Source organism: Pezoporus flaviventris, unplaced genomic scaffold (assembly GCF_033815535.1).
Source record: "Pezoporus flaviventris isolate CSIRO_AGI_PZ_B2104156 unplaced genomic scaffold, CSIRO_AGI_Pfla_v1 ptg000073l, whole genome shotgun sequence".
In the NCBI taxonomy this organism is placed as follows: Eukaryota; Metazoa; Chordata; class Aves; order Psittaciformes; family Psittacidae; genus Pezoporus; species Pezoporus flaviventris.
The window spans coordinates 5,965,314-5,984,711 of NW_026892621.1; the positions used below are offsets into that span (position 1 = coordinate 5,965,314).

At 43.0% G+C, this 19,398-nt stretch overlaps 1 protein-coding gene across 10 annotated transcripts in view; it reads right to left on the reverse strand.

Annotated features, from left to right (window-relative positions):
• WNK2 (WNK lysine deficient protein kinase 2) overlaps positions 1–19,398 on the reverse strand; it is a 121,997-nt gene that overhangs the window by 46,818 nt on the left and 55,781 nt on the right. For 8 of the 10 annotated variants that reach the window (XM_061473027.1, XM_061473028.1, XM_061473023.1 and 5 more), the window contains exons 6-12: positions 17,534–17,622; positions 16,452–16,671; positions 13,863–14,151; positions 10,447–10,643; positions 7,637–7,789; positions 3,150–3,341; positions 1,569–2,099 (exon numbers count right to left, since the gene is read on the reverse strand). In XM_061473027.1, the coding sequence (XP_061329011.1) occupies positions 1,569–2,099; positions 3,150–3,341; positions 7,637–7,789; positions 10,447–10,643; positions 13,863–14,151; positions 16,452–16,671; positions 17,534–17,622 (1,671 nt within the window). The remainder of the gene's footprint in view (positions 1–1,568; positions 2,100–3,149; positions 3,342–7,636; positions 7,790–10,446; positions 10,644–13,862; positions 14,152–16,451; positions 16,672–17,533; positions 17,623–19,398) is intronic. The other 2 variants (XM_061473022.1, XM_061473030.1) reach the window with 2 other exon arrangements.

Consider the following 19,398-nt stretch of genomic DNA (forward strand, 5'->3'; position numbering starts at 1 on the left):
TTGGAGGATATATATATATATATTTAAAAAAATGAAGACTCAGATGAGACTTCAGACGAGAAGTAGGCCACATAGTTTTGTTACTGCATACTCTCTGCGTATTCCGGATATGAGCTGGAATTGTGATTCCAGGTTTTCATGTGGACAGAAATAAAGACATGATGTGCTCTGCAACACACAGCAGTTACACAACTGCCTAAGTGGAGGTTGGTAGAGTAGCAACTCTGGTGTACAACGAGAGTAACTCACAAAACGGTCCCATGTAAAACCCACCTGGGCAAAACTTAACAGGGCAGTGCTAAACCTCAACTGCCACAACAGCACTGCACTGGAAAACCTTTATTTACAGAAATACCTCTCCATTAAAAGCATTTGGAGACATAGAACAATGTTATTGAATATTCCTCTACATTTGTCCATTTTGTTCGTAATAGTGACTTTTTTTCCTGAAAAATATTACTGGACAAATCTTCCACACATATTAGCTAGTATGTGTGGAGCTAATATGTGCGATAGCTAATGACCGTGTCAGGACAGTTTGGGAATATCAATTCCCCAGCTTTGATGTTTGCTCTGCTTGCTCTCCCTGATTCAATTCCCTCTAAAGCCAGTAGAAATACTACAGCTAATGAGCTTAGCAGTAATTGTCTTGAGCTCCATGTTGCCTACAGTGTCACAAACAGTACTGCTGTACCAAATATACAGCTGAAGAAAGTTAAAAGTTATGTCCTGCTTTGAAGATGCCATGATATGGCAGGTTGAAACGGGACGCTATGAACTTTAATCAATATGTTACGGCAAAGTGATGTGGTAGAATAGAGGTTTTCAGGAATGCTATTATTAACAGATTTAGTGCTCTCTCCTGCTTGGATCAGACTGCATTTCATGTTGTCATATCACACATAGGGCAATAGACGTATTTACAGACTCTGTCAACAGGTCCTGAACCAGCTCTCTTGTAGAGTTAATATCAGAAGCTCCATTTTATGCTTCATTTCATTTGAGGGGGGAATGGTCTGCAGCTAGAATTCATTCTTGTCTAATAGACCTCTTCCATGCAGGTTGCTGGAGTCATTAACGAATCGCCAATTCCCTTTACTGTTTTAAAGCTATTCTACATCAAAACTACTCTGTCTCCCCTGCCAGCTCACCCAGGATTTGCACACAGCAGCCCATGTGCATCATGCACAGATCGGGGTAAAGGCACCAGCAAAGCTGGGTGGGCTGCTACCACAGCTTGACCCATTCTCCTGCCACAGGAGAACGACAGCTTGTTCTTGTGTCATATTTGAGATGGGAAAAGTAAGGGGGAATTCAGAAAGTGCTCTCACCTGCTCACTTTCCAAACCCCGTGAGATTATTCCCTGTAGCCTAAATATTCACCTGGCCCTAGGTTAAGACCTCACCTGCTCCACAGCTCTAACAACCACCTCCAGGACTGAGGTCAAGAAGTTAACAAACCATCCTAGCAGCAAGGAAGAGACCTCCCTGCTATGAGTGTACAGCGTGGGAGCCCCAGGATCACCTGTGCTCGGAACCACCCTGCAGCCCCGCACCCAGAGCATTACCTGGTGTCCAGCCCCGGGCACAGGCAGAGGCTGTTCAGAAGGATGGATTACGCTTGGCTGGAGTGACTGAGGTTGCTGCGCCTGGGATACTGCTTGCGTGCCCTGCGTGTGATGGGGAGAGGGCGCTTCGCTCTGAATGATCTGCTGGAAGGTGGCCGGGTACATCTGCTGTTGGGAGAGCTGGGGCACCACGTGGTGCGGCGGTAGCGCTGGCACTCCCGGCGGTGCCACGGCAAGCAGCGGGATCGTAGCAGCCGACATATTTGGCACTATTGTTTGGCAGGGCAAGACCAAAGAAGCCACGGTGGTATGAGGAAGATTGACTGCCTGCATGGGGAGGGCAGGGGAGTTTGGTGCCATAGGCAGAGTGGGGTTCATGGGGAGGCTGGGTAAAATCACGGCTGGAGCAAAATACTGAGAAGGAGCAGGTATGGGGGGCACGTTTGCAGCAGGTAAATCAGAGAGGTTTGGAGGAAGGCTGTCAAGTCCTGCCAGAGGAGTAATTGCAGGAATGACAGGAAACTGAGGAATCTGAAAAAAATATAATATCACATAAATTGCAAGTGCTTTCACTGATGGTACAAAGTAGTTTCATTTGCCATACAAGTATGTAAAAATCACCTGTGCCATGATGATAATTATGTCTGTTTGTTAATCACTTCCATTCATTTCCTGAGGTTTATAAACAGTGATAAAAACTGATTATACTTAAATCACTAGTATAAGAGGAAAAAAAAATTTGGGGGAGGGGGATGTTTTTATACCTCACAAGACTGATGCTATTTCTAAGACTATCTTGAAGCCTTCGAGCAACATACTAATTAAAGCTGCTTTCATTTTAACAGCAATGAGAAGGAATCGGACCAGATAAAATGCAAAATGCTTTCATGCAAAATTCAGTAAGACAATTTAAAATAGGCTGGCTGCCACCCAAGCAGCACGGAAGCTCCCATTAAAGGGGTTTTGCAACCAAAATCTCCCAGTGATGCAGCAGACTGTAACTACCCTGTCATCATCATGGAAGCAGCTTGTTTCTTCCCTTTGGTGGAAGCTGCTTCACATCATGGTGCCTGTCACTACCAAACACTCTAACAGCACCAACAAACCCTTCCACCAGGCTAAGGAAAGGGTCCATCCTTGCTACTGAAAACAGAAACAGGGCTGAGAGCTAGGGAGGGGAGAGGTGGGGAACATGGAAATCGGGAGCTCAGAAAAAGAAAAAATTAATGGGCAACTTCTCGTGCTCTTAAGCCTGGGATGGGGAAGAGATTATGCCAGGGGGGAGGTGCATGGGGGGAGAAAAAAAAATAAAAAAAGCAGCAGTTATTGCAATTTTGTAACTGCCACGAACTGGATTCTGTAGGCATGCCGCAGCATTGCTCACAGAGGAGATTTCTGCTTCACCAAATGAAAACAAATAGTAAGGAAATGTACAGGGATTAGGAAAAAGCTATATTCTTGTGGGCTAATTAAAATGGCATGCACTCAAAATAGCCACACGAACCCCACAAATCATGTTAATTATTAGCTGGAAGCTTTACTGAAACGGATGTATTCACACACGGGTTCCAAACGTGTTACCTGGGAAGGGGCCACCGGAGGAAGCTGCGGCACAGTTGAAATTTGAAGAGGTTTCAGTGGGGTGCTGCTGGCTGCCACCTGAGAGGTCTGGGGCTGATACTGGGGTAGCAGATGGGTTGTAGGCTGGATGGGGCAAACGGGCTGGCTGGCCAGCACCTGCTGCAGGGATGCCTGCTGGGCTATGGGTTGCTGCTGGGAAAGAAAAGTGAAAGGTTAGAGCCCATATATTACAAAGGAAGCAGTGCACTAGACATAGCCATCAGAAGACCAGGTTGGATACAGGGGCTTGGAGCAAGCTGCTCTAGTGGAAGGTGTCCCTGCCCGTGGCAGGGGTTGGAATTAGATGAGCTTTAAGGTCTCTTCCAACCCAAACTATTCCATGGTTCTATGATCCTCCCTCCAGTTCAAGCCACATGGTCAAAGCAAAACTGTTGCTCAGAGCAGGGGTGGTTCACAGAAGGACACTCACAATTTAAACACTGTACAAGAGCCTATGTTTAAAACACATTTAAATGCAAGATACATTACATCTGAAAAGGCAAGTTCTAACTGTCTTGAAAAGGTTATTTGTAGTGACTCAGACTTTAAATCCCAGAGATTGTTCTAGATAGCCCTGTAAAATACCCACCTACTAACTTCCAAGATTCCTGCCCAGCTAATCTTGGCATCCAAAAGCTGACTACATAATGTAGCAGGCATTGAAATATACAACACTTGTTATCTAAGACATGAATAAAACACAGTAATTATAGTAGAAGCTGGATCCCAGTTATTTCTGAGGTGCCGTAGTAACAACACTGGTAGCCAAAAAAGCAGTTTTACCCTTCCATGGAAAACAGTGCCCCACTGGCCTGCCAGATTTTATACTACAGAAGAGAAATAAAAAGCCGCATTAAAACTGAAAATAATCAGTAGCAAACTTTCCCATTTCCCATGGTACCGGCACCTCCTCCTGCACTTCCTCTAATTAATGCTGAAAGATTTAAAAATAAAACTTCTGTCTCAGAAGCTGGGCATTAAGGCACCAATTTGCTCTGGATTGACCTACTTTGGATTGCAGGACTGACTGTTCCACCTGGGCACTGCAGCACATGGAACTGACGACATGCCCCAGGGTCAAAAGGTAACTTGCAAATGAAGAGCCAAGCGTTTTAATCCTTCATCTTCACCACATCTACCATAAATCACTACCAGAATATTTGCACATTTTTTGGAGTCAGGATTCCTCAACCAGTTTTTAGGAATTAATGCAATAAAACTGGAGAAGTACCATCAAAGAAGCAAGATACTGTCCACCCCAAGGTCACTGACAGTTTCCAATGCAGAGATCAGTGAACAAAAGAGTATTTGGCAACTGGTATCAAGTGTCTGGGGCTGAACGCCACAAGCAGCCCAAGACATGCTGGAGAGAGCACTGAATAACTGCATAGCACCAGCTGAGCTCCTGCAGGGTCTGTCAGTCCTGCCTAAATATTCATCTTGCCACACTAAATTAAAAAAACAATGATTTTGGATTATTTTTTTCTAACTCTGGTCCCAAAAAGGCTTATTCTAGGCAGGCAACAGTTCTATTGCTTGATCTACGTCAGGGCAACATGAGGTTCAGCTTTGAACTCCACCAGGCAGAAAAGGTCTCCTATGGAGCCAGGCTGAGAGAGCTGGGCTGGGTCAGCCTGGAGAAGAGAAGGCTCCTTAAGGGGAGACCTGAGAGCAGCTCCAGTGCCTGAAGGGGCTGCAGGAAACCTGGAGAGGGGCTTGGGACAAGGGATGTAGGGACAGGCCAAGGGGAACGGCTTTAACCTGCCAGAGGGGAGACTGAGATGAGCTCTTAGGCAGAAGCTCTTCCCTGGGAGGGTGCTGAGGCGCTGGCACAGGGTGCCCAGAGAAGCTGTGGCTGCCCCATCCCTGGCAGTGTTCAAGGCCAGGTTGGACACAGGGGCTTGGAGCAAGCTGCTCTAGTGGAAGGGGTCCCTGTCTGTGGCAGGGGGCTGGAACTGGGTGAGCTTTAAGGTCCCTTCCAACTCGAACCATTCTTTGATTCTGTGACATGGCTCTGTACTGCAGTTTCTACCATTCCAGGTTTTAGGAAATCAGGGGCATCTACTCACCTAAACCGTCAAACTCAAGGGAACAGCAGTGCCAATGCAAACAAGTGGCTCAGCAGGAGCTGGCCTGGCAGCGATGATGGGACAGAGTAAACTGGTTGGGATGGAGCCCACCTGAGGCACTGGGGATGCTTGCTCATCCCACAGCTAAAGATCTGCACCACGGACCCAACCACAACTCAGGAGCAGAACAGTCCCATCACACGATGCTGGGCTGGAGATAGTAAACCTTGGCAGCACCCAGAGGTAACTCAGCGTCCCTGGCTGGACTAATCTGCAGTACAGGCAGGCTGTCCACAGATAACTGAGGACTGAGCTGGCACAGGCTGTTTAACCCATCTTCAACTCAAGAAAACACTATGCTAAGAGCAAGAAAAAAATATCCTCATGGAACTAAGCAGCTTCCTAAAGCCTCCATTTCAAATTCATCTTGTGTTTTACAAAATGCTTGTGAATTGGATGAAGCATAGAGAGCAAAAAGTATTCAACTGAATTATGTGAACTGTGCTCCACTATAATCTTAATATTGTAAATGCACAGATATCCAAATTGGAAACAAAGAAAAATATTGAGGAGATGCAGCAACATTGACCCCGTGTGTCTGAGCCATCAGTGTGTATTCATACAAGATCAATACATCTCATTCTGTTTGGGAGAGGAATTTTCTCACCTTGATTTCTCATTCTTGTGTTGACCTGCCCTACCACTCATTTACAAAAGACTGCAGATCTCCACCACTCACAGCATCAAGCCTGGAGACTCTGGGAACACCAGACCTACTTTTGTTTCCAAGGCACACAGGGTGCTCTGGGAAGTTCTGCATAGAAACTTTATCATTTTACCTATTTCTGTAATAATAATACCGTAAAAAGTCAGTCTTTGATTTGGCTTCCTGGCAAGATTAGGAAACACAGACTAGTTATTAAATCTTGTCACTATCAGGGTTAGAATTATTTCAAGAGACAGCAGTGCTGTGAAAAGAGGGCATGCAAAAGAAACCGTGGAAGTTGGGCAAATATCCTATTCCAAACCAGCATCTACTCATAGGGGAAAATAAACAACAGATTTTGAACTCAGCATAAAGCTCCAGAGGCCACTAGAGAGACCTGTGCAACTGCTGAGGTTCTACGTTTGCCTAATGTAAGATTCTTGTCTGAGAACCATGAGAATACTCCTACCCATCAGACAAAAACCCTGACGTGTAATAAAACTTCACATAAGCATGTTTTACAAGACCAAATTACGTTGTCTTCTACAGAAGAACAGGTATAAAAGGCAACCTGTAAGAAAAATGTTAACTAAAAAGTTTTGGAGACTGGTCACAAACAATACAGACACTCCCCCGCCTTGTCAAGAGTTTCTACTGAAGAAAGCCAAGCTTTGGTAGAATCACAAAAGATGAGCCATGAATTACAGGGTCATACAGGTCTGTGTCTCAGGCTGAGCCCATCTCCATGAAAAGAGGCAACCACAACCTGCCTGGAGAGAGATGTTTTGGAAATGCCTTTAAGGAACACAGGTTTGGGGGGGAATTTGATAATTCAAGCTGCACAAAGAATTATTATTTGGAGACAATACAGAGAGGGACAGACTCTTCTGTGGCCTTCCAATATCTGAAGGGGGCCTACCAGGCTGCCTGAGAGGGACTCTTCATCAGGGACTATAATGACAAGAGGGAGTGGGCTCAAACTTAAAGCAGGTGAGACTGAGATGAGCTCTTAGGCAGAAGCTCTTCCCTGTGAGGGTGCTGAGGCACTGGCACAGGGTGCCCAGAGAAGCTGTGGCTGCCCCATCCCTGGCAGTGTTCAAGGCCAGGCTGGACAAAGGGGCTTGAAGCAAGCTGCTCTAGTGGAAGGTGTTCCCAGGGGTTGGAACTGGATGAGCTTTAAGGACCCTTCCAACCCAAACCTGTCTGGGATTCTACGATTCTAAGATAAAGCTACTGGCTGGATGCCTATACTGAACTACATCTCTGCACAAGTCCAAAAGCAGCAGCATTGCTGAGGATTTAAAGTCAGTTGACATGAGGCAACAGAGTTTCTTTATAACCTTTTATGAAGGCATTGCCAAATAATAATGCAAAATTAATAAAAGGTTAAAAGCCAGGCTTTAAGCCTGTTAAGCCACAACAGAAGAGAAGTCTTAAACTTCATCAAAACATTCCAAGGTATCACACAACTGTTTTCAAGCTTGTTACTCTTCCATCCCTTAAACCCAATGCCCTTTGCTCCATCCATCCCCAAGTCTCTCAAGTGGCAGTTTCATGGTCTCTAACACCTCAAACGTGCTATAGACATAGGTCAAAGCAGGGCAGGGTAAGGCAAGGGGTAAGGTAAAGCAAGGGACAGGGAAAGCGCTTTTCAGCAGCAGCCAAACCCTCACCTGCTGGCCGGCCAGCACTGGCTGCGGCTGCCCCAGTGGCAGGGAGGCGACAGTGGTGGGCTGGACCACAGGGAACGGCATTGCTGGCTCCGGGTAGGGCTGTGGCCGCTGGGGCACCACGGCGGGCACAGCTGGCACTGTGGGGACACCAGGCTGCAGGAGGGAGAGCACTGCTTTAGAGAGGAGCAACCCGCACGTCATGAGCCTCTACGGCTACATATCAAAGATAAAATCACAAAGAACCTGTCTACTCGGTGCTCCATCCAAAACAAAGGCGGGAAAAATGATGAAAATTTATCTGCAAGGAAAGTTAGTTAATCTAAGTAGAGGTGGCAAAAAGTCAGCAAATTCCAAATAAGGCAACCAAAGTGCATTGCATTTCTTCTAGAAGCAAGGCTGCAGACCAGTAAAACCGCTCAAAGCACATACACAGTGACTGAAGGTATACCAACAACAACAAGCCATCAACTACGTGAAACAAAAATCTTCACCAAGACTTTTATAACTTCATAAAGAATCTTTATCTTCCCCAAAAGCAGATACTTTACTTGAAAAGGATGGTAAGAAAATGAACAGAGAAATGAGAAACAAATTAAAACCACAGAAGAAGTGAAAATAACAACAAAAATTCAGATAAGGTTGGTAACAACAGCGGCTCTCTCAAACTCTGGCTCAAGCAAAGCAGATGAATTAAAAATAAACAGTATGTCAGGCTGAGGCTCATAAGCCTAAACAACACTACTACAGCTGCACTGAAGTGCTTGTTATCTTGGTAAATAATCTCCCTTGGAAAATGGAAGGTTTTGAGACACACTTTACTTCCTATGCTTATTGAGATTTTCAAACCTGGAAACTTTTTACCTAAGTTATTACAAGAATAAAAAACACATGGAAAAACCATCAGAAAATTAAAAGCTATGAGAGATCTCCTGCTTGTGAATAAAGTTTTTTATCTTTCCAAACCCTCAATCACAACAAAGGTAATGCATTTGGTTAAAATGACTGAAACCTATCAATGGAAAGAATGAGTCTGCTCTAAGAGTGCCGCACAGCTCAATTTAATAAAATACTGCTTAAGATGGGCCTTTTGAGTGCTATATTTAGAGTTGTTAAGCTGGGCCTCCAGGTGAACAAGAATTAAGGAAGGATGTGTCCCAGGAGATGTATTTGGTTTCCACAGTGGAGGGAGCTGCTACAGAGTCCAAGGATGATATTTTTATCTTCAGGTCAACATGTCATGTTTCAGTGCATTCATGAAATATACTTCATAATTTCTTGCAGGCATTTTGGAAAGTAGAAGGTAGAACCAGGGGAAATCAGGCACTTCCCAAAAATTAGGGTAAAGCTGGATCAAGCAGGACAAAGCCGTTGGCCTTGGCTTTTATTTTTTCTTCTCCTTAGTCAAGAAGGATGAAACAAAGAGACAAACAGATGAACCTCCCATGTTATCACTGCCACTTTTACCAGGCAGGCTGCTCCCACTGCTCGGCACAGATGCAGCCACCAGCTCACTCTCTGCCAGCAGTGCTTTGCCAGCACACACTTTACAACAGGACTGGGACTGTCCAGATACTTTGGCTTCTTCAGCATTGGAGCATGCTGAAGGCAGAATGTTCTCTGCAACTCTTGTAGATCTCGTGGGAGAAGAACTGATCTTTTGGCTAATTATATATTGTAAAGACTCATGGAACAGAGACAGGTCTAAACTTCTGCCACGTGGTGTCTCAGCCTCTTCCCCCTTGAGACACTGAGTTTTGTGGGAGTTGGCTACTCCCACAGTGGGAATGAGAGCTTTCAAGAGGCATCAAGGCTTCTGACACATTTGATCTTGGCTAGACTGAAATAAGCAAGCTGGGCATGTCTGATGAGATTGTTGAGGAAATACTAGCTCCACAGGGTTTGCAGAGGTCCCCAGTGCCACCAGAGGCAATATGCCCACTGCCTCTTCTCTGGTCTGCAGATATGCGTTTTCCTCTCCTGGTTCTTGAGGAAGGAATGTTTTGTTTGGAGTCAAAGCCATGCTGGGGTTGCTGTGTGGTGTCATGTGTGACGAGTGCAGGCTGGAACTGGAACATGTTAGTGCACCAGCTTCTGAAGTGAAGCACAACACTCATGTTGTGCCTCTCACTGGAAGCACCTGAAGATTAATGTTAACTCACATGCGTTTATTCTTGCACCAGTAGTTCCATTAATTGCTTTTGGTCAAGGTCATAACAACACAAAACCAGGAGCAAGTGTGAATGTCTGGCTACTACAAAATCAGTGCCTAATTTTGGAGCCTCAGTAATGGATGTAACACGACTGACTCTGTGCAAGATTAAATCCAAACCCAGAGCCCAGGCAGTGACTGGATGTGTGACCTTTGTCATCAAGAAGAAACATCAGACCCAAGAGGTTCTCATGCAAATGAAGGAACAATAACGTGTGGCTATACTGACAGTGAACAAAAAAAAAAAAAAAAAACCACCCAAGGAACAGTTCTCAACTACATGCATGAGTTTAAAACTAATCACTGCAGAGTGACTAATGTCATTCAGCGACAAAGGAGGGATAAGAAGCTTTTTTATCCCAATTATGACATCTGTTGGTGAAGCACTTCTTCAGAATGGCAAATAGAGCCACACACCATCTACTAAGTGCACATTGCAGACCAACCAGAAATGCATTACCGAGCAAGTCACCATCAATAGAGCTAGTGAGGGATATATAAAGCAAGCTCTGGAATCCATATGTCCTGAAATCAAGACTTATAAACGAGCCACTGAGTCTGATCTAGAGAACAAAATGATTTGTAAAAGCTTCAGACTTACTCCTGAGGGCTGCTGGTAGTGCCCCAGCTGCTGAAGGCCGTGAGGCACAGCCTGGCTCTCACTCAGAGGTGGGCTGTACACCCGCTGGATAGCAGGAGGTACCGGATCAGGCAGGGACGAGTAGATGACACTTTGCTGGCTGCTTTGGGAGTCTGAGTAAACAGTGGACCCCTGGCCACTGTCGAATGTGCTGTCAGCTGCAAGAACAATATTTTTCATTAAAAGCTCAACTCCAAACGTTCAAGTAATGATTTTAGAGCAAGGTCAACACTGGTTTATGTCATTAGCATTTTTACTACCCCAGCCCTTTGCATTAAGTAAATTAATTATACAACACAAATGTAATTTTCTACAAAAGGCACTGCTTTCTCTTAAGCCAAGACCCACCCCCATGGATTTCTGTGCACGATGATATTTTAGGCACATGATATTCCCTTTAAAGGGCATAAGGTTGACATTAAGAATTGCAGACATTTATACTACATTTTATCCTACATTTTGTAGGAGGAAAGGAAAGCAAACCCCGACTGTAGAGCTCCTAGCAGATCATGGAGTCTTTCAGGGTTACATCTCCCAGGGATGCACTCACTTTAACACCTTTTTTTTTTATTAGTAGCACTGAAGATTAGAAAATTCTCTGTACTGTACAACTTACGAGTTCAGCAAATCAAATCCTAATTGAGTAGATAGAAATGCCTCAAGATGAAGAGCAGGGAACAAAATAAATTGCATGTTTGCAGTGATTTAGCAGCACCGTTCAGAGCTCAGCTGCAGTTTCTCCTGCAGTGTTTGCCCAGCTAACCTGCAGAATTGCACAGCTACAGGTACTCTTGTCCAATGGAAATGAAACTGTACCAGTGAGTATTACTGATTTTAAAATGCATTTGGAAGCCTGTGAAGTACAGGTGCCCGGTTCTTTTTGAGCATAAGCTACAGTTTTCTTTATTTGAGAAATAAAATGAGACAATCAAGACCATAAGTATCCAGAAGCCACATAGCACGTAACAGATTTAAAATTCAGAACTGAAAGGAAAATGTAACACAAGTACAAAAGAATGGCTTAAATTACAGCTAAATTTAAATGCTATTTCTTTTTCCAACACTTTCCATCTTCTCTTTCTTCCATACTCCAAATAAGGTTTCACTTACTTAGCTTTTAAATAACAAATTATTTTTTAATAGCGCCAGAGATGACATTTCTCTTCAGTGCTCACAAACTATTCTCCCAACTGGCTTTTTGCAAAATTAAACTACCCTCTATGATTTATTCAGCTCATTTCTAAGGAGAGGCAGCATGGCCCTGCTCCAAGGCAGGGGTTTCTGCAGCACACACACTTCCATTTTGTTACAAAAAATTATTCAAGACCTCAAAAAACCCCAGAGCATGACAGTCGAGTGCTAAAGTAAAAGCTGTGAGTCAGTCTCAGACGTTTATAGAACTCACATTACACCCATTAAGTTATTGATTTTCAATTCTACATTTGACCTCAGATTTTTATGTGAATTGGTAGAACAGTAATTTATAGAGGTCTTTGGCCTAACATCACTTAGATACTGTTCAAAGGTACCTGATAGTGAATTATCAAATAATACTAAGTCCTGGTTAAAAGTTGGGGAGGAGTAAGACATAAACTGAGGGGCTTATATTTAGTACAGAATTCTGCCAACTCATGTCCAACAGAACCATGGGAAGCACACGCAGACTCAAATACCACGGGAAACAAAGAGTCATAATTAGGGTGTTTCTCAAAGGAATTAGCCAGCATGAAATAAGTATATGATCTAAAAAAAAAAAAAAAAAAAGGAAATTATTTCAATTTTGTTTCACAAAGGAAGCTTTGTAAATACTGCAATATTCTGAGTGTTATGCAAATATGGCCATTTCTATATCTTGTGAATGTTTTGTTTCTTGCACAGGCATGCTTGGTTATTCTTGGATTCAAAGCAGACCTCTGTATAGCAATTTGTACAATACCTGAATTAAAGCAGCAGTTGTCTCTTTGCTAAAGATAATGCATCTTTAATTTAAATATACTTCCACAGAACAGCAAAACAGAAACATTATGATTAATAGTTTAGCAGCAAAATACATACATCAGATTTTACTGGAAAAAGTGGCCAGAAAAAAGAACAAGAACTTGCATAAAATTTCAAATTTTCCAAGCTAAAAATATCTGACCACATTTCCTTCAAGACATTAAAAAGCATGAACAGATTAAGATTTCAATACCAGAGCTTGACTCAGTAATAAAGGCTGATTTTAGAAGACAGAGCCAGAGACAAGTTACTTTAGGGAAATAACACCACTGCTTCTTCATACCCTGCAGTTTCCTAGAGATAAGCCTGATGCTCAGAAATAAAATGAAGAAACAACAAGCTGGGCAAGAAAAGCCAGGTAGTTACTTATTCAGAGACAGACCAAGATCAGTGCTTGGAATTAAAACAGGACTGAAATAGCCCAGTGATCACTCTTGAATCAGTCACCAGCTGAATGTGAAGAGCTGGCACATCACTGGCTTGTAGCTACCAGAGACTGGATGAACAAGAGCAATCACCTCCCCTGATCTGCCCTTGCTTCAGGGCCATGAGCTTAGGACAAAACAGAGAGCCTGGGGGCGGGGGGGGGGGACAGAGAAAGTCCTGCATCCAGCTCTGGGGCAGCAGCACAAGAGGGACGTGGAGCTGTTGGAGCGAGCCCAGAGGAGGCCATGGAGATGCTGCGAGGGCTGGAGCAGCTCTGCTCTGGAGCCAGGCTGAGAGAGCTGGGCTGGGGCAGCCTGGAGAAGAGAAGGCTCCTGAAGGGGAGACCTGAGAGCAGCTCCAGTGCCTAAAGGGGCTGCAGGAAACCTGGAGAGGGGCTTGGGACAAGGGTCTGTAGGGACAGGCCAAGGGGAATGGCTTTAACCTGCCAGAGGGGAGACTGAGATGAGCTCTTAGGCAGAAGCTCTTCCCTGTGAGGGTGCTGAGGCGCTGGCACAGGGTGCCCAGAGAAGCTGTGGCTGCCCCATCCCTGGCAGTGTTCAAGGCCAGGTTGGACACAGGGCTTGGAGCAAGCTGCTCCAGTGGAAGGGGTCCCTGCCCGTGCAGGGGTTGGAGCTGGATGAGCTTTAAGGGTCCTTCCAGCACAAACCAGGCTCTGGTTCTGCGATTCTGTGATCTGAAGACCTCAACAATAATTGCAGTATCAACCCACAAGGTCTGGTGCTCCCAATGCGTATGACCAAACCTCTACAATATACTTTTTCTTGAAACTTTCTTTCGAGATTGTTATGAATCTCCCCAAGATGCTTGTGTTCTTTGAGCTACTGTGCAAAAGCTTCCAGAGCAGCTCATCTCACTACCGAGATCAGACTGCCGTTGATTTTCACCCTCTGACATTCCTCACCATATGCACACAAAGCCAAACCAAGACTTACATGCAACAGAGGTGACGCTGGTGGGCAGATTCTGCTGAAAGGGATGCTGGTCTGCCTCAGGCTCCTCTGGCTCTGACAGGACATGGTGACCAGTGTGAGAAAGGTAGGTGACCTGGACCTGCTGTGCATGTGGCGTCTTCAGCTTCTCCAGACACTCAGAGTCCCGACGCTCCTCCGACTGCATCCTCGGCCAAATTCGCTCTCTTCTCCATAGTATTAATGCTACTCTGTCACGTATGGACTTTGCAACTATCTTGAGATCACTTTCATGAAAAAATCCAGAGTCAATCTAAAGAGGAGGCACAAACACATCAAGATTGTGTGCACACACCTATATTGCTTCACTCTTCCCAACAGAGAAAACACCTATTTGAAAGAATGGAAATTACATGTTCTCCTCACAAGAGCAGTAAATCAACAGCTTGATGGGTGCTCTGAATAAAGCTTCTATTCCTAACACATTTTAAAACACCAATGTGTAATTTCTAAGACATGAATATAATTGGGTAAATTTATTCACCAGTTGACAACCACTGAGAAGAAGAGAGCAAATTCAACTGTGGGTGGGTTCCCTCTTGGTTGTGGGCTGGGTTTTTCTTTATTCTTTTTTTTTTTGGTGGGGGGGAACGAACAGAATAGACAAAAGAGGAAAAAATGATTTTTTGAAAAATACTCTTTGAGCAATGCAACTGGAGTGCACATCCTACCCCTATATTACCGCCTTAACTTTGCCAGCACACACAGTTTCCCACGTTGTTGTGCTTGATGTCACAGTAAATCACGACAAAAAAATCTCAGCACAATTTAATCTCAAATCAACTTCTCCTAAACAGTAAAGCCAGTCAGTATTGAGTGACTTTTATAAAGAAAAAGCAGACCATCCACACTTGACTGAAAAGAGAACAAGACCATCTCGGAATTCAACTGTTCAACAGATACAAAGGAAATTCATCTTTGTGCTGTTTGCTTGCACACTTTCCTACAGTGTAGTGTATGAATTTTAGTTTAATAATAACCTACCGGATATTTGTCTGCTCTCCCTACATCCTTAACATGCACATTCTACAGACTGGAAAGCATTTATATACATGGAGGAAATCTGGAGACTTCCCTTCTTTGCTCTTGCCCAAACATAAGAGAGTTTTACAGCTTAGAATTTTTTTTTCTGCTTATAATGAATATATGCAAAGCAGCTTAAAATATAGCCTGAGATGGATATGGGTACTTTCCACTGCCTGTGCCCTCAGACCTTAGTGACATTCCTGAACTGATGGACCTAGCAAATTCTAAAGACAGAAGGGAGTTACTCAAGAGAACCACCACACATGACCGGAGAACCTTGTATGGCATTAACTAATGTGCCAGTAGATTCTTCATGACAAAGCTCAATGGGAAGGCACTGAAAACCTGTCATATTAGTATTTTTTAAAAAACAATTCTTATTCCTACATATCTACATAGAAAATGGTTGAAGTTTAACAAAGACATGCACTTTTACAGTAGCCTCTGGTTGTCAAAGTTAACCAGGATGCAAACCCACTAGAAGGCTTCAGGTTCCTTTTGCCCACATTGCCTGGACAGGCTGGAAGGACTGACTACTGAAACCCCATCAATAATGATAAAGAATTATGCCCTACTGCAAACTAACAAGAAGACAGACAAACCCGAATTTCTCCCACTAATTTGGAGTACATAGTGGTGAATCCAAGCATTCTAAGGCAACATTACCAAAATGAGTGCCTCCTAAGCAGAACAGGAGTGATGATGACAACATGGGATCCCTTGGGATTTAGATTATAATAGGAACATTTCTGCAAGCACAAGAAGATTCAGCCTCTTGACTCAGTGCTTACTGATTCTGACTCAATGACGTTGGAAAACCCAGAAAACTGCAGTAAAGGCATCATTAAAATATGGGTTCAAGGACTATACAGTGAAACTGGAACACAGAATAGGTTTTGTAACAAAACCCTACAAGTTATGAAGATACAGAAACTCACAAAGCTCAACTTATCTGTTAAAAAATCCAAAGCTAATTCCTAACTCTGTGCTGAGGGCTTGACTCTAGTTTCCTACGTATGTTTGGTGATAAGACTGGCTGACCATACTGTTTCTTCACCTACATTCCTCCTAAGCAAAGCTGACAGAAAAGATGGAAAGAAGTGTTTTGAAGAATTCAGTGTGGAGTATTTTGTGATTGAACTTTTGAACTCTTCTAATTCATTTCAAGGTGCTGTCTGAAACTAAACAGATCCCAACTAATTTTAAGACATCCAACAGCTAACAGAAATCAGCAAAAGATTTTTTGAAATGTAAAAGTAGAAGAGGCCTCTATGGTCCCTAAGCTGTTTGGAACACCATTTCATGCATCTGCTCTCATACTTGGGAATGATATTTTGCAGTTATTAGTTCTTCCCTGTGTACTCCTTTCTTGCAGTATTCATTGTAAAATCAATGCAAGCTGCTTAAACTAGACACCTGGAATGGTTTCTGTGGAAGTTACTTTACCAGACTTGTTCCTGCTGTCCTTTCAGATTCATGCACAATTAAATATATATATATATGTTTTTTGTCAGAAGGTTATTTTACCATTTCTTGTGCAACATCATCAGGAGTTTCCTTCTCCAGATCAAAAGTAAACTCAATGGCTCCATTATCTTTGGGTTTTCCTTTCAGTTTCTTAGGATCTTCTACCCAGAGTCTTAAGGCAATAGAGGATTTCCTACCATGATCTTCTTCTGCAAGTTCCACTCTTACCCCAGTATCTTCAGCAAAAAAGGCATGGCTTAATAAATCTTTAATTTCGTATCTGAAATGGATATAAAGAATATACAAATAATGCAAGTCTTAAGCAGTTTCAGAGAAATTGGTGATAGCAAACTGGTGTTAAAGGTAGGAAATATTAGCTGTATGTTTGGTCTTCATCCCTAACAAATTTGTGTTCTTAGCAAAAAGACACAGTATTTGCAGTGTTACTGAGGACTGCCGACTGATATTTCCTATTTCACAAAGCTTCAGCAATATTCATACCCCATCAGCATGCACAGAAATGCAGATTATAGCTTTGTTCAGTTTTTCCTGAGTATCTCACATAAAGAGTACTAAAAAAAAAAAAAAAAAGGTTCCCTCTAGGCAGGCAGTTGAGGTCCCTAAAATCTGTATTTGTGAAAGTTCTGAAATACTGAATAGCAGGCACACTTATCTAGGAGAAGCCAGGATAAGACTAGATTTTAAAACCAAAGCTGGAAACAAGGCACAATTTGTCTCCACATCCAGAGGTTAATGAGCCAACAGAATCTGTCTGGGGTGAATCTACCATGTCACACTCATGGTTGACCTCCACCACGATTGATGCTCCACACAGAACCTCCAAAGTGAGGTTTTACAAACAGCTATGCCAGAATGTGCTAGAATACATGAGCTAATATGTCCACAATAGTGCTTCTGACCTTATTCTTTGAAGGTGAGAGGCTGAGAGACACACCAACAGCATTTATTCAATTATCCTGACATTCCTGGCAGGAAAGCAGACAATCATTTATAGCTGTATTTCCATTCTGTATTTTCTCCTGCACAGGAGAAACTCAGAGGCCAGAACAAAAACCTGCAGACAGCTTTGAAATCTCTGCATACACATTATTTAATTCAAAACTTGATTACTTGAAACAAACCTTTCTTCTTTATTTTTGCAAATGCACTCCCCAATTATCTCCTTAATTTCAGGATCAGTAACTTTCTCAAAGCTTGCTGGCTTTATACCCTAAAAAGGACAGAGAAAAACAATTTAGTTTGAAAAAGAATTGCATTGTATCTCTTAATTAAGAACATTTTTCCTACATTTTACAGTCAATTCAACTCTTGGAGAAACTAATACTTTAAATGCAAAATTGAATTGAAGACATAGGATTACCATATTTCTAAGTACCACTGCACTTCAAAAACTAAGCACACTAGTTTGTACATGAACGGACGCAGGTCAAATCTCCCTTTTTCTTTACCAACCTTTGCAAACCTCACCTTTCTATCTTGAAGTCAATATTCAAGAAACAGCAAATTTTAAATTTTCAAAATAACTCTTCTCTGAAATTATTCTTTTTTTTTGTCTTAACTCTCAAAACATCAACAAAGACGGATAATCATGTTTTTCTTCAAACAGCCAGTTTAAAGAATGAGTCAAAAGTACCTCTGCATATTCCAAACTCCTGTTTCCCACAGATGTCTCAATATTTTGCTCTTCTATGTCCCCAACGCTCTTCAACACCTCCACCCCACAAAAAAAAAAATAAATCAAAACCCAACCCCAAAAGCAAGTAGGGGAACAGGAGAACATGCCCAACGGCTCTTTGTAACTCCTGCATTTCCCCAACACATTGTTAGAACCTCATGGGGAATGAGTGGCAGAGCAGGTGTAACACATAAATCAACCTATAAATCAAGTTCAGTCTCTGTCAAATGTTAACATTTTTGCTGGGAATAGCGTTCAGTTCCAGATTTGGAACAGCTAACCTACAAGCACGGCCTTTCAAGGAGAAAACCCAACTGTTCCTTGCAGGAAGAAACTTTAAAAGAAGCACACACACACTTCTAGGGCAGTCAGGTCATCTCTCCCTAATATGCCAGGATGAAGATCTTAGCTCAGCATGATACCCCTCAGGGTTATATAGCCACAGTTAAAACATGTATCAACATAAAGAGGGTAGCATGCAAGTTCTCAGTCTAAATGACAGTTTATGTATCATGTCATCTTTCTTAATCAAGATATACTAAACAGCAAGCTACGGGGAACACCTGGGCAGTCAACGCACACATGCATTTTCAGATCCCAGCCTGACAGTTTCTTCTGATGCCAGTGTCCTGGGTTCAGCTGTAACAGACTGTTACTGGACTGCTCTTCTCTCAGTCCGTGGGATTTACATGCTTTTGATTCTCCACCCCATTCATCCAGGAGCAGGGGGGGGAAAGGAGAAGGAGTGAGCGAGCGGCTGCATGGCTCTGAGTTACCAGCTGGGCTTAAACCATGACAGTCAGGTTGCAGGCAGGGAGGAAGGCATGATCCATTAGGAACCACCATCGTTTCCAGCATGGCCACCCTACTGCTCTCCTTGCCAAATAACATAGAAACAACTAACAGGTACCCCAACATCTGTAATGCTGGCAACTCATTCCATGCAGTTCAACAGAATATTCCTGTGAACACATTTATGTACATACACAGCCATAGATAAGAAAAGTGGCAACACAAAAAGTAACCCTTTTTATGTGTGATATTCAGCTTAAATCACAACAACAACAACAACCAATTTCAAAATCACAGAACCTCCCTACCTAGTAAAACAAGATGTGTGGGGGTGAAAATTAGTTTGGAAACAGATTCTGCAGTTCGGTTCTATTACTTAAGGACCCAAGCATTTCCAATGAAGTCAGCAAGAAGAATAAAGGATAATAAATAAGAAAGATAAAGGAAACCTGATTTCCTTTATCTAAAAACCCCAGAATCTGATTAAGCACATAATGAATGTGATTGGGACATTTAACT